This window comes from Gymnoscopelus braueri, assembly GCF_963280865.1.
Source record: "Gymnoscopelus braueri genome assembly, chromosome: 11".
NCBI lineage: Eukaryota > Metazoa > Chordata > Actinopteri > Myctophiformes > Myctophidae > Gymnoscopelus > Gymnoscopelus braueri.
In genome coordinates, this window is record NC_137613.1 from 41,409,869 (window position 1) to 41,424,868 (window position 15,000).

General features: G+C 44.1%; 1 protein-coding gene across 1 annotated transcript in view; it reads right to left on the reverse strand.

Annotated features, from left to right (window-relative positions):
• The window catches only part of epha10 (EPH receptor A10), a gene marked incomplete at both ends in the record, with an annotated part of 187,590 nt that overhangs the window by 24,606 nt on the left and 147,984 nt on the right, over positions 1–15,000 (reverse strand). The window contains 4 exon segments of the mRNA XM_080442476.1: positions 1,615–1,740; positions 8,367–8,475; positions 9,843–10,104; positions 11,609–11,733. Coding sequence (XP_080298602.1) covers positions 1,615–1,740; positions 8,367–8,475; positions 9,843–10,104; positions 11,609–11,733 — 622 coding nt within the window.

The following is a 15,000-nucleotide window of genomic DNA, read 5'->3' on the forward strand; positions in this document are numbered from 1 at the left end:
TAATGTGTGTGTCACAACGCATCACCGCTTTACACAGACCTGGTTTGCTGCTGAGAAGTGGTTCACACAGAGCCAGAAACATTCACTGTGTGTGTGTGTGTGTGTGTGTGTGTGTGTGTGTGTGTGTGTGTGTGTGTGTGTGTGTGTGTGTGTGTGTGTGTGTGTGTGTGTGTGTGTGTGTGTGTGTGTGTGTGTGTGTGTGTGTGTGTGTGTGTGTGATATGTGTGTGCGCGTACGTTTTGTACATGTGATCGAGAGGGAGGGTGACATCCCCAGCCTGCGTAGCAGCAAGGCTGGAGACAAGGTCAGAACCCCGTCTGTCACAAAGCCACCAGCAGGTAACATGCTGCACAGATCCTCAGGCCAGGGGATAAGAGATAGGGGGCAGGGGGGACACAGACAAGACAATTAATGGGGGAGGGACTCGCCCGTTAAAAGGGAACATGAGGGAGAAGGAGCGAGAGGGGTGAGTTGGCCTTGTAGAAGTGTATATTTGTATAGAGCAGGGTAAGCAATGAATGGATTTGGGGGAAAGGTCTAAGGAAGAAAAGAGACGGGGGAAATTGAGAATAAAGGGGTACATGGGATGGAAAGGTGAGAAGGGGCCAGGGCTGAGGAAGCGAAGAGGCAGGGAAATTACAGGATAGTGAAAAAGGCAAAGGTAGCAAAAACAGAACTTGAGTATGCCACACAGTACAATCTGCAGTGTTAATTTATCCATTTGTAGCTCCTAGAGTGTTTTCAACTTAAATCCCATTGTTTGGATGTGAACGAATGTACAGCCGATGATGTGTTTGATGTCATCGTTTAGTGATGTCACCATTTCATGGAGAGATTCACAGAAGACGTAGGGTATTTTAGGAGGCAGTATAGAGACCAGGATTACTGCATGTTTTTTGTGAGGGTACCTACCCTAGGGGACACGGGGAGAACATGCAAACTCCACACAGAAAGGCCCTTTCGCCAACCCCACCTAGGGTATGGGCACTGATGACGCGGAGGAGAGAACACGCACCCAGCGCCCACAACCTCCCCGGCAGGAATCTAACCCAGGACCTTCTAGCTGTGAGGCGACAGCACTAGCGACTGCACCACCGTGCCCCCTCCGTTTGTTTGTCTGTTAGAGACGTAACTCAAGAACAGTTGGCCGGTCATTAAGGTCACGGTCAAAATGGAAGAATGGAGGTACTACTCTATTGAGTGCAATCGTGCTGGTTTCAACTAATCATTGCCATGCCTTTGATGTCTGCAGAGTGAAACTGTTTTGTGGATGGAAATGGAAGAGCTTGCTTTCATTAATTCTTTGTAAATGAGCTTAGATTGAGAAGTGGCAGAGAGGTCATGGAAGTTGGACGGAATACAGGGAACGATAAATGAGATGGGGGAGAAAATAATGCTTTATCGTCTTTACCGTCGATAAAGCATCGACCATCTTACCGTCGTAAGATGGTGTGCCGGGCTGAAAATGGCTGATCTACAGGCTCACAGTGTGAGCTTGTAAGCTTTCAGCAGTGATATTTTCAGCATGCGACACAGGCGTGCAACAAAGTATAAATCAGTCTTGAGGTGGAGTGAAAGAAAAAGGGGGGGAGGGGTGCAGGCATGCCAGTGTACCTGGGCATCAGTTGTGTGAAGGGAGGAGGAGGAGAGAGAAGAGGAGGAGGAGGAAGAGTAGAGAAGGAGGTGGAGAGCAGCACCACGCTAGCAGGAGTTACGTTGGAGGAGCTCACGCAGAGGCTGCTGGGAAAAAACAAGGAGGGGAAGGGAGGGGTCCTTTGTCAAATTCTGGCTCCTAATTCTCTCAAAGGATTGTCTGCCAATTCAACATCAATTCACATAAAGAAATACCATATATACACGCTATATACATTTTATTCAGTGTGTATACTGTATTTCTTTATGTTGAACCTAAGCAGAGGAATATGCTGCACACCAAGAAAGAGAGCTATAAAGATAACTATAATGATGTGAGTATCCACAAAGATGAGCAATAACATTCTGCAAGGTGATAGGTTGAGCCTGTAAATTTGGAAGGATTTTGATTGGCTGCCAGTGTATCTCGTATCGTTCATCAAATCACTCTGAAAGTGATCCCAACAATATCGTTCACCACTGTCGTCATTACAGTTGTGGCTTCGACTCTTCCATCCACTTCAGTTAGAGCAATTTAAAAAATAATAATAATTATGGTTATAATTATAGTTATCATTCTAGGTGTGGATGGCCCTTTAGTGATAATGTGGCATTGATCAACTATCACCTAGCATTTTTTTCAAAGATTATTTTTTGTATTTCACTCCACTAGAACACCACATTATCTTCAATCCAAAAATAGACTGTATAAAAACCTCTGTGCAATGTGAATTTTTCGCTGAAAGACAGAGGTCACTCTTAATTCAAAATGAACCTGTTGGCAACCGCCAACACTGACAGAAGTTTAACAAATAACCACTCTCTGAAGTGGTGCTGTACAGAATTTGGCAGCGCGTACTCTAGGTTTGGAATTCAAACTGCATGCTGGAGTCAGACATTCGGGGGGTCTTGTTAGACTATAAACGAGACAAAGGATACCAAAACATGAGCTGTTTTTGCCAACTTTGACAACTCTAGTCCCACCCACACTCCAGTTGGAAGTGTCTCTCCAAAAACGTCCAATTAACGTCAAATTCCATTCTCATATAAGCAGCCCACTCGTTTGTTTCTGCAGGGCAAACAACTGAAATGAACAACAACAAACCACTAAACAAAATGGATTGCATTTGGGAGAACCTCTCACTCAGTGCTCTCTCTCTCTCCCTCTCTCTCTCTCTCTCTCTCTCTGAAAAAGATCTCTTCTCCAACTCTTGATATGAAGCATATTAAAATTAAATCTTGAGCGTAAGACTAATAGGCCAAAAGAGCAGGAATAGCATCCAAAATGACAGCAGAGGGCTGTAGGGGTGAAAGTGAAACCAAGAGTAAGTAAGCCCGTGGGGGGCCCACACTGTAAAATCCTGAGCGTTAATTTAACGCTGAGAAGTGTACAAATGGAATCAAATGGACCCTTTTGGGTCCATTTGATTCCATTTGAACACTCTCAGACACTCACGTGTTACAAGTTACGAACTCTCAGAGTTACAAATGGATGAATTACTTTTGCTGTGTAAAGAACACGCCTGTGCTCTGGCAACGAAGAAACTTCACCCAACTCTACTTTCTTGGGCGTGCACAGAAAAGTGTGCTGGAAATAGTTCACTGAAGAGTAGAACAAAAAAATGAAAAGAATACATGCACTTTGCAGGTTGGAGGGCATAGGGGGGTGACCCTGCCGGTGATCCCCGGGGGCACGTCTACAATGGATAATGTCCGCGTCTTACCGACTCTAATAAGAAAGCCGTTGATCTGTGCCAGAAACACAGCGAACCACACCATTTTTGCTCAGACCTTTTCTGCTCCACTCTCTCGTTTTTCGTTCTTTTTTTTAACCCATTCAATCCGGAAATGCATCTCTGTCATTTCTTTGGCTGTTCAAAAATAGCAGATCTACAAGCTCATAGCGCGGCACTCTAGATCTGCAATTATTTTTTATCGTGAAATTGTGTGCAAATCTTTGAATATATATATTTTTAAAGCGAACATTTGTAAAATATTTTGTTCCAGGGACCCCCAGAAGCAAAGACTTGAGTTACAAATGTTCGCTTAAAAAGTATACCTGCAATTTTTTAATAGCCCAAATAAATCTTAAAATGACACAAGATGCGTTCCCGGTTCGAACGGGTTAATTCTCTCCAATCCCTCGCTCCCATGACTGTGTCCTGGAGAGTCAATGGCCCTCTGCAATAACCCTCCACCTGCAGCCTTTATTCTGGCACTGCCCTCCATCTCCCGCTCTGAGGGCTTGTCACTCACTCACTCACTCCACCACGCGCTGAGTGACGCAAGCAGAGGTATACACACATACACACACACACACACACACACATCAGGCACACACACACACACACACACACACACACACACACACACACACACACACACACACACACACACACACACACACACACACAGACTGGTGTGAGCAGCAGAGGAGAAACAATCCCTTTCTCTGTCCAGTCAAGCCCACAGGCATCTTTGGAGAATGTTTGGGGCAATGCCCCGGAACTATGGTTTTATCAAGCTCTGTCTAGCACCAATGGACTCAAAAGACTGAAATCATCCTGTGTGTGTGTGTGTGTGTGTGTGTGTGTGTGTGTGTGTGTGTGTGTGTGTGTGTGTGTGTGTGTGTGTGTGTGTGTGTGTGTGTGTGTGTGTGTGTGTGTGTGTGTGTGAATCAGAGAGAGGGAGAGAGATGGAAAGGAAAGATACGATAGGAAAGAAAGAAGTACTTTACCATTTCAGTAGCAGACCTTTCTGCGTTTTTTTCACAGGGCATGTTTGTCAGATGCTGTTTGTTTCAGAAGTGTGTATTGATCGGCAAAAATGACAGAGAGGGCTCATGAGTGTGTGTGTTTATGCATGTGCATGTGTGTGGTCTAGTTAGTGCGCCCATGACTCGTAATGAAGACCTAAAGAGATGGAGGGACTAAGATGGTAGGGGGATGGAGAGAGAGTGAGCCAGAGAGAGAGAGAGAGAGAGAATGTGGTTTCAGTACCATGAAGCCTAATTTATGGTTCGACACACGATAATGTCACTCGCCGAAAATAACTGTTTTACTCGTGCTTGTAAATCAGTTATTTTGGGGGGCGAGTGACAGTGCTATGCAACAAAGTATAAATTAGGCTCAACCCTGACGCAGAACCAATCCAGCAGATACAGACACAATTTAGAACTACGTCATCTGATGTGTGCGCGAGCAGCACACTCCTTCACATGTTTCTGTGTGAGCAAGCGGATCGTGGTAATTGAGGCCCTTTGGCTGTGGCTGGGGGCTGATTGTCTATTTGCAAACATGAGAGCATGGTAATTGAGGCATCGAGCCATCCCCTCTCTCTCTGCGTGTGGAACATGAAACGCATAAGCTAACGGTTCAGCAGAGACGAATAATGGTGGCTACACATGATGAATGTGATCATGAAGGCACAAAGGACAGATGCAGATGGATAAGCGAGATCACCCAGGGCTGTGTATCAGAATCAGCTGTTTATTTGACAAGTACCTATGTTAACATGCAAGGAATCTGGCACATAGGGGGAAACAATTATAATATTTTGTATTTATACATATACATATATATATACATATACATATACATATACATATACATATACATATACATATACATATATATATATATATATATATATATATATATATATACACACATATATACATATATACATATATACATATATATATGTATACATATATACATATATACACATATACACATATATATATATATTATATTTGTATTCTTATTTATTCTTTATATTATTGTCAGAGCAATGCACTTCATTCCTTGTATGTTAACAATAACATACTGTATCTTTCACAGTGTAAGTGCAACCTCTCTTTTTGGTGAAAACAAGCCATATTCAACTGCCGATAACTAAAGAACAGAAGACTGCGGTTACAATTTTTCTTTTCCAGATGATATAATAGACCCTAGTCCTCCCCCCCAGACATCTGTTGTTTACATATTCTTTGGAAAAGTTAAGTAAAGATAAGTAAAAACGCTGGCGGTGGTGGATGAATTAATTCATTAATTCCTGGCAGTCAATGTGTTAATACATAGATAAAACAATTTAAATCTACATAAACAAGTGTATTTACAAAGAATTGTGTGTGTGTGTGTGTGTGTGTGTGTGTGTGTGTGTGTGTGTGTGTGTGTGTGTGTGTGTGTGTGTGTGTGTGTGTGTGTGTGTGTGTGTGTGCGTGTCTAACCATGCGTTCACTACTCTCTTTGTGAGTGTATGACTGACAGATCCTGTTTGTAGTGCGTTGGATACGGGTGAATAGGGGCCACATCCTCATTGTGCTCTTTCATCTGATCCATTCTCTTTATCTGCTAGATCTCCATCTCTCTGTACTTCAGATTAACGCTGATGCTCTCTACACAGTACAGTATATCACAGTGCTGTCTCAATACAGATAGGTGTACTGTCAACTCGACAGAATAGAGCTGCTCTATCTTCACAGGTGAGTTCTGGTAGGTATGAATTTATGATATGCGGAGTGTGGAAGAGAATAGTGTATGAGAGAGAGAGAGAGAGAGAGAGAGAGAGAGAGAGAGAGAGAGAGAGGGGGGGAGAGATTGTATGAAAACCAAGCACAAGGAACAGATGCAATGTACAGAACTTGAAAATACTGGAATAGGCTATCACGTGAAATAAAAGAAACGAGCGCTCCCATCCCCCATCTCAAGCCAACCAAAGGGCTTCTGAGCTCAAGTGTTCACATGCTATTCTAGGGGGAAAAAAACTATATTGCGACCTGTAGGGGTCCATTTGCATTCATGCGTATTTTACTGTGTACATTGTGTGTGGCTGTGCATGGAGTAAGTTTAATTGTGTGTGCGTGACTGCATCGTTGAGTGAGTCCGCTTGATTCAAGATGATGAGGTTTATGTTGGCAGAGAAGCGCTCAGCTGAATAAAACCTACCATATGTGAAATGCACAATGTGATACAGCTCCCCTGAGAGATGCCAAAATTAAACTGGGATGTGAAACATATCACAATGGTTGGTAGGTTGAAGGGCTGGGTGCCATGGTAAAAAATACACATAATGATAACCAGAAGACCTTCTTCCAATAGCAAGTAGTGATTAACATCAGAATATCTGTATGAAAAAAATCATGTTGGTAGTGGGAAGTCAAACTACTAATTTTCTGCTGGCATTTTCAAGTATTTCAAAAATATGACTGGTACAGTTAATTGCTTTGTAGTGTTAATTTAGACAACAAATGTAAGTACGACGACAATAGAATTGCCCCAACACGATTAGTGATAGATGATCAACAATAGATATTGATTATTACCCAGCCCTAGATGGTTGATTTACTGATAGGACTTTAGTTAGTAAATAATTTGATCATATCAGTCAGTCTGTCAGCTAAACCTACAGTACCGTGGTCATATTATGTCCAAGGTAGGTTAGCTGACAGACCTTTAGGTTGTTGTTTTTTTGTATATATTGTGATGATATACTAAACAAAACATATTAGTCGTATTACTATCTATTGCTATGGTCCCCTATAAAAGATTGCAATTTAAACATTGTGCAGAATGTTCAGTACGTGTCATCCATACTTTGTGACTTTTACCTAAAAATAAAAGTAGAAAGTGTTTTTTTGGGGGCACATACTGCATGACTCATCCATTTGTGCAGTGCTTTATTCCCCAACGGTTCAGGCCACCTTTACAGCTCACATGCTGTAATCTCACCTTAGTCTCACCTCAAAAAAGAAATGTTTGGGGCCCTTGTTTCCTCCCCAGACCCTTTAAACCCCATGGGATATAACGGCCTCTAACAATAATGGCTGCAGTCTCACTGTTCTCTGCCAACCGCCTCAAATCCCATTACCTTCAATGTGTCAGAAAAAAAAACAAGCTTTTGGACAGAGTACTGAGCAATATGGGGCCAGCCAGCGGTGGTGCAGGCTAATAAGGCTGCTATTGCACACCTTGTGACTGTACTGTATGTTTTCAATGGTGTGGCCACTCTCACTCACACCACACACACACTAAAAAGAAAAACGTTGAAAGAGGTGGCCTTGAGGGCCCTTATGTGGGGCCCCAGCAATGAAGCAGACTAATGAGTGTTACCTGACTTTGGACTGGATTAAGTACGATGACTACACAGCTGACTGGTTCACTGCCAACCCTCTCAACCTCTCTTCACAGCTCACCATCTCGCCCGACCACTCTTAGGCCAGAAACTAATTAATCTGCAAAAGGACCGTGAACTGCCCATACTCATTAAAAAAAAGAGGGAAAGATTTTGACCCTGAACTCAGACAACTTGTTTTTACTTAATGCTACTTGAGGAAGCGTGCTGGGTTTAACTGGAAGCCACCTTCTTCCATTGTCACTTCACTGTACAGTACTTGGCTCCCACTGTGTAAAGAGTGCTTCCGCTCATTGGATTACTATAATCTGGATTATAATGGAGTGGCACGTGACAGTGTGCCCGAGATGGTGAGTGTGTCTGTGTGTGCGAGCATGTGTACAATTATGTATGGTTAGAGTATGAGTCCTCGTCTCTGTGTGTGTGTGTGTGTGTGTGTGTGTGTGTGTGTGTGTGTGTGTGTGTGTGTGTGTGTGTGTGTGTGTGTGTGTGTGTGTGTGTGTGTGTGTGTGTGTGTGTGTGTGTGTGTGTGTGTGTGTGTGTGTGTGTGTGTGTGTGTGTGTGTGTGTGTGTGTGTGTGTGTACGTGTGTGTGTATACCTCCTCCAGATGAGCAGGCCCACTCCCATGGAGAGCAACATGATGAGTGCGGCTACAGACACCACCACGATAATCACCACAGGACCCTGTTCACTGGACGCCAGGGCCACTGGGGAAGACAAACACACACGATTAAAGTTTCATTACACAAGTATAGAAACACTCAATTGTGTCTGTGAAAGCAGCATTGATGTGATGTGACTATAGAACCATAACACTGAAACCAGCATACTTCCGCGCCATCGAAAACAAATAGCAGATATACAAGCTCATAACGCGGCACACGCTGGTCATGTCATAATAGGCAAACATTCAGTGAAAATTAACAGTCAGTGGGTGAGCTGGAGAGAGAGAGAGAATGATTGGAGTGTGTGGGAGGGAAGGAGGCTATCTTTGTTTAACATGCCACCTGAGTATAAACACTGTTGTTCTAATACTGCAGAGGCTGTGAATATAAGTCAAGTTAACAAGTTGTGAAGTTTCCCCTCCAGAGTGAACTGTGATTGAAGCCGAATTCTTACTCGGTTGTGGCAAATGAACAGATTTCCGACCTAACAAAGCGGCACGATGCGTCGTAAATTAACCTCATAAACCCTAGCGTCCCTATTCTAGGCATGAGATAATAGGCAAACATTCAGCGAAAATGGCAGAACTTCAAGCTTGCGATGCATTGTGAGCTTGTAGATCAGCTATTTTTGGTGCAGACATTTGGTGCAGGGGGGGGGGGGGGGGGGGGGAGGAGGAGACCCCTGGGGGACCCCGGTCAACAAAGTATATAGGGTTTAAGTGGTTAACTGTATGAATGTGATGTAGGTGTGTCACAGACCACACATAGCCGTGTGTGTACACAAACTCTCTCTTTCTCTCTCTTTCTCTCTCTCTCTTTAAATCGTGAAATCTTTGAACATACATATTTTTTAAGGCGAACATTTGCATGGTCTGCGGCCAAATGCATATCATTTTGGGGGTCCCTGACATGAAAAAGTTTGAGCACCACTGATATTATAGCAACAGATGTAGATGCGTTCCCAGATTGAATGGGTTAAGAGTGACACAAGAGAGATGCTACCAAACTGCGGAGGAGGAGGTTTTACAACACCCTCCATCTTCACACATATTCTCAGAAATGCTCAGACTTACTCTCTTGCCTTCTCTCTCTCTCTCTGTCTCCATCTCCATCTCTCTCTCTCACTTGCTCTCTTGCCTTCTCTCTCTCTCTCTGTCTCCATCTCCATCTCTCTCTCACTTGCTCTCTTGCCTTCTCTTTGTCTCTGTCTCACTCTCTCTCTCGAACTAACAGGCTTTGTGTGTGGGCTGGCTGGGCGCCCACTCAAACCCCGAGCCCAAACTGCCTGGCGGCTACTGGAACAAGGCAGCAGAGGAGAAAGAGAGGCGAGAAAGAGGAGAGAGAAAGCGAGGTAGGGAGGGAGGGAGGGAGGAGAGAAGATGAAGAAGAGGCGTAAAATGGCTACTCACGCTCGCCAAGTGTCTGCAGCTCGAGGGGAGCGCTGTACGCCCCGTAGTCGATGGGCAACGTAGAGGAGGAAGATGATGATGACGAAGAGGAGGAAGAGGAAGTGGCGGAAGAGGAGAGAGGGGAGGAGGAGAGGGAGGAGGGGGGCGCCGGCGTGGAGAACGGGCGGATGATGAAGACGTATGCAGTTCCAGGTTTGAGGTTGTTGACATTGATGCGGGTGGCCGCTGTCTTCACAGTGGAATAACTCTGGTCTTTTTGTTCCTGGAGGGAGAAAGAGAGAGAGAGACACACACACATAAGGCGAGTTGAGGCTTGGAGGTGGAACACATTCAGTTTTTTGGGGAATGTTTACACACAGGGAGGCAGTCAGTTGGAAGGGCGTGAAAAGTAGTAGAAAGTTGGAGATCGTCATCTAAAAGCCTGCGGAGAGACAACGCAGGGTTCACTGGGAACACACAGAATGAAATACGTAGGTGTTGTTTGTAAACTTGCCCTTTGGGTGAAAATACTGAAAGTTTTGCCAGTCTGTGGTCTTGCCAAGAAAACACAAAGAAGTCTCTATGGTAATAACTATGTGAATGTATTCACAGGAAATAATATACACAGTACTGTACTGTTACTTAGGAATTATTTCATTGTGAGTAAAGCTAAGTAATAAGCATAATGGGGCAGTGGATAGGTCATGCATTTGCATAATTACTTGCTTTTTCGGGATATGATTATTTTTGTTTTGCTATTCATTTTTTCACCACTGCATCACCACCTTATTTCAACAAATGTCTGCAAAATAATAAATACCAGTGGATTTTATTTGGGTATAGTCTCTTCTGAAGTGCCCAGGTATGGTTAAAATTCAGTTTGAAGTTACAATGGGTTTATATATGAAGGGGGACGTCTGATAAGATGAATATCAAATATCTAAATATTGAATCAAGCTAATTAAAAACTGTCTGGGGTGCACACAAAAGCCCAAGTAGACGTTAAAATGTGTCCACTGCATGTGTGTGTGCGCGTGCGTGCGTGCGTGCGTGGGCATGTGCGCTTGCGTTCTCCCACTTGCATGCAGTAATGAGCATTAGGAGGTTGCATGCGCGTGACCTTTAATGCTCTCTCATACATGTGCATCAATAATCATGGCATGGAGAGTAGAACAAAGGAAATACAGAGGCAGTGAGGGAGAGATTGTCAGGGAGAGAAAGTGGGGGGTGGGGTTAGACAGATATCGACATTCAGGGAGAGCGAGAGCTGTAATTGAGAGAAGTGATATGGAACATAAGAGAGGACTTGAGGAGGGCTGGAGATTGAACTCTCGTAAACAGGGGAATCAGTTTTGGCTGAAGTTAGGGTTCGATATGCTGAGGGAGACGGGGCAATATCCCCCTCTCCGGTCATTCATTTTTATGGTCGGTGAAGATGTGTTTTATCCCGGCTTCTGGTCAGACTTTAAATACATTAATACATGTAATTAAATAATTAAATAATGTAATTAAATAATTAAATACATGGGGTGTCTGATATGTTTAATATTTATGTTTGATAATAAAACAGTCAAAAAAAAAGGAAGTTAATCACAGCAACCTTTGTTTTATTATCATTTTGATCAACTCAATTGGTAAAACATTCTCACAGTTGTGAGCTTATATATCAGGGTTAGGGTTAGGCTTATATATCAGCTATTTTGGCTATTTGTCATGCAAAGGAGCATATAAGGCACATGCATGCGTGCATGTGTGCGTGCATGTGTGCGTGCGTGCGTCAGTTTTACCTTTTCGTAGTATTTGACCTCGTACTCGGTGCGGCTGCTGTTGGGGTAGGAGGGCTGTCTCCACACCAAGGTCACACTCTTATGTTCTATCTTCTCTACTCGCAGCGCACTGATCAGAGAGGGTACTGGAGAGAGAGAGAGAGAGAGAGAGAGAGAGAGAGAGAGAGAGAGAGAGAGAGAGTTTAGAAACACCATTCACTGTCAATGACAGAATAACTCTAGGGTGAGTTTCTTTGCTGATGACATCATAATAATTTGGTTGTCTTATTTTGACCTTTGAATGAATGATCACAAATCTAAACCAGACAGTCCCTTGACCCCAGCGTTTCAAACAACACCAGTTATTGATTGCACAGTGCAGAGTTAAGTCTGTCCATGAAGAGCCAGTAAGAGAAGAAGAAATCAGAGCTTCAGCTGGAATCCTACAGGAACACAGAGACAAGACCGCACAGCAAGGAGAGAAGAAAGAAACACAAGAGAAGAGCCAGCAAGTGGAAGAGAGAATGAAAAGACGGAGAATGGACGTGGAGAACAAATTAATTATTGAAGAAGCGGCATCACAGACAACTTCATTGATCTCCACAAACATCCATGATCCTGCATGGACAAAGGGCATCAAGGCGTGTGTGTGTGTGTGTGTGTGCACGTTCGTGCATACGAGAGAGAGAGAGAGAGAGAGAGAGAGAGAGAGAGAGAGAGAGAGAGAGAGAGAGAGAGAGAGAGAGAATTAAAGAGGTGGAAGTAAACAATGCATGGGTCAGCATTGTTGACCTGACAGTGGATCCATACCATTATGGATTGACTGACAACTATGTATTGATAGGAGACTAAAGGATGGAGACATTGTCTGTCTCTTGTCGTGTGCTCGTCTAACTTAATCCAGGAGAGCGCTGGTGAAATTCAGCCAAGCGCATTTCATCTTCTGAAGGAGCCAAATCCTGTCCATCGGACCACTCGTGAATAAAGACCCAGATCAGACTTCTGGCTACAGCCCTCCTCTGCTCTTAAAAACTAAATTAAAATTAAAATGTGCCCAATGAATCACAGACGGCCTATTGGACGGCAACCAGGAAGAACCTCCCACTTTCTCCAAAGCACTAATTATGCCTTGCTTAACGAGGTGGCTAAGTGACCTGCCAATCACGTGTGCCAAGAAAAGAACAAGGAAGTGGTGCTGTTGAGTTCATTGGGTCCATTACAAGGCCATTATGGTGGCCAAGTGTGGTGTCATTAAGGCCATTAAGACAATGCACTGGGGTGGTCCTTTGCTCACTGCATGTTGGCTGTCGACTTTGCCTTTTGTGCTGTTATTAGGTACTTCATTGCGTATCGCTCTGGACTTAATAAACTGTCTTCCTTCCTTTGTGGAGGACACAGGCCTTTTCAGGACAGGTCGTAATCAGAAGTCTTCGTCTGATGGGCCCTTATTGTTTTCCTGCTTTTGTGGTATTGTGATCACGTTGCAGCTTGTCAGTCCCTTTATCTCATTCTCACCCTGCGTTGACCTGCTCTCTCCTCCTTCTCCCACTATCAGCTCAGACCACCATTTGACAGTGTGTGTGTGTGTGTGTGTGTGTGTGTGTGTGTGTGTGTGTGTGTGTGTGTGTGTGTGTGTGTGTGTGTGTGTGTGTGTGTGCTTTGCTGTTCAGGCTGATTTTCCCCACACCAAAATTATGAGATCTACAAGCTCACAACGTGACTGAGTAAGAATTATTCACCTTTCATTTCTTTCACTACCTAAACCCTATATACTTTTCTGTACAGTATGTCAAATAGTTAAAATAGCCAAGCTCACAACGTGTCACCACACAACGTGTTGTGAGCTTGTAGATCGCTGAATGTTCCATTTATTTTCGCAGAATGTTCGCCTATTTTTGCCAGAGGTTCTCCTATTATGACAAGGACGCTAGGGTTAAAGGCATATTCACACACACACACACACCTGCCAGCACATCTGTGTGAGATGCTGGCGTCCCTTCCCCGAGAGAAGGATAATGAAGTCATTTTAGGCAGTGGATCAAAGACACGCCAGATCTGTCCATCTGTCCATCTAGATGTGTTTGATCCCCATGCTTTAAAAAAGACATAGATGCTATCCATTATTCACGCCGACCTCTGTGACTTTGTGTTTGAGGCTAGCGAGGTGAGTGTGCGTTTCCGCGAGCCAACGAGCGGTGAATCTATCACAGTCCCCTGTGTTTGCTCAGACCATATCTCCAACGATGGCACGATGGAACACGCTAGCAAAAAGACGTTTGATTGTGCTGCGCTCACGCATCGGTGTGTGCATGTGCGTTGTTGAGTGTGTTTGCGTGCGCCTGTCTAGAGAGTGCAGGAGAGGAATTTGTGACAAAGTATAACATGCAGTAATGCATATCACTCCTTCCCAACTGCTTAAAGCAGACACAATGTTATCATAACAGTTATAAAAACTGACTGACTAACTCAAGAACAATTTGGGACAAACAGGGTTTGAGAGACGGAGAGACAGAGAAAGAGATGAGGGAGATGAAGATGGAGGAAGGGGAAAGGAGAATTGAGACAGAGAGAAAGGGATGAATATATTAATGACAAGGGAAAAAAGGTCTCACACACACACACACACACACACACACACACACACACACACAAATGGAAAGAGCAGAGCCCATCCTTGGAGCAGAGTGAAGCTTCGTACTAAAGTTAGCAGTGTCAACTTGCTCTACCCCATTCACAACTGCAGGCTATTGTTTGCTAGTCTTTCTCCCCTCTGTGTGCTGAATTATGCATAGCACTTCTACCGGCCCCCCAAACCCCCACTCTGGATCACATCATAGCTCACTCTGACAAACTAAAAAGGGTGCACAGACCCGTACACTCTCCATCTCTCTCTATCTCTGTAGCTCAGACTCACATGCACTCACACTTACTATATGGTATCGCCTTGACTCAGTATTTTAGCGGGAAATGGGTGCTTGATACCTTCTGAATTGGTTTGTGCACTGCACACACACACACACACGCACACACACACACACACACACATACATACATACACACACACGCACACATATCAATCAATCACACACTCATTTCCCAGAGAAAAACAGCTGAGAATATGGCCTTGCATGCAAGGTTTCCATACCTCCCAAGCTTTGCTGTGGAAATGAACCGAGCAGTTCAAAAGAAGACCTCGTCGTGGAGCACAAATCACATGCGCTCAGCTAGTCACTTGATGTAAAGACATACCATCTCTGACAGGATCTAGCATGGAAGCTTCACAGCGCACATACTGTACCAATCAATGATATGGATGACACTCCATAGGCTTCAAAGTCTTTGTGATGTGAGGTGGGTCTGTGGAAGTGTAATAGCCCGCAGTCGTGGCACAAAATGGCTACCACTCGGCCCAC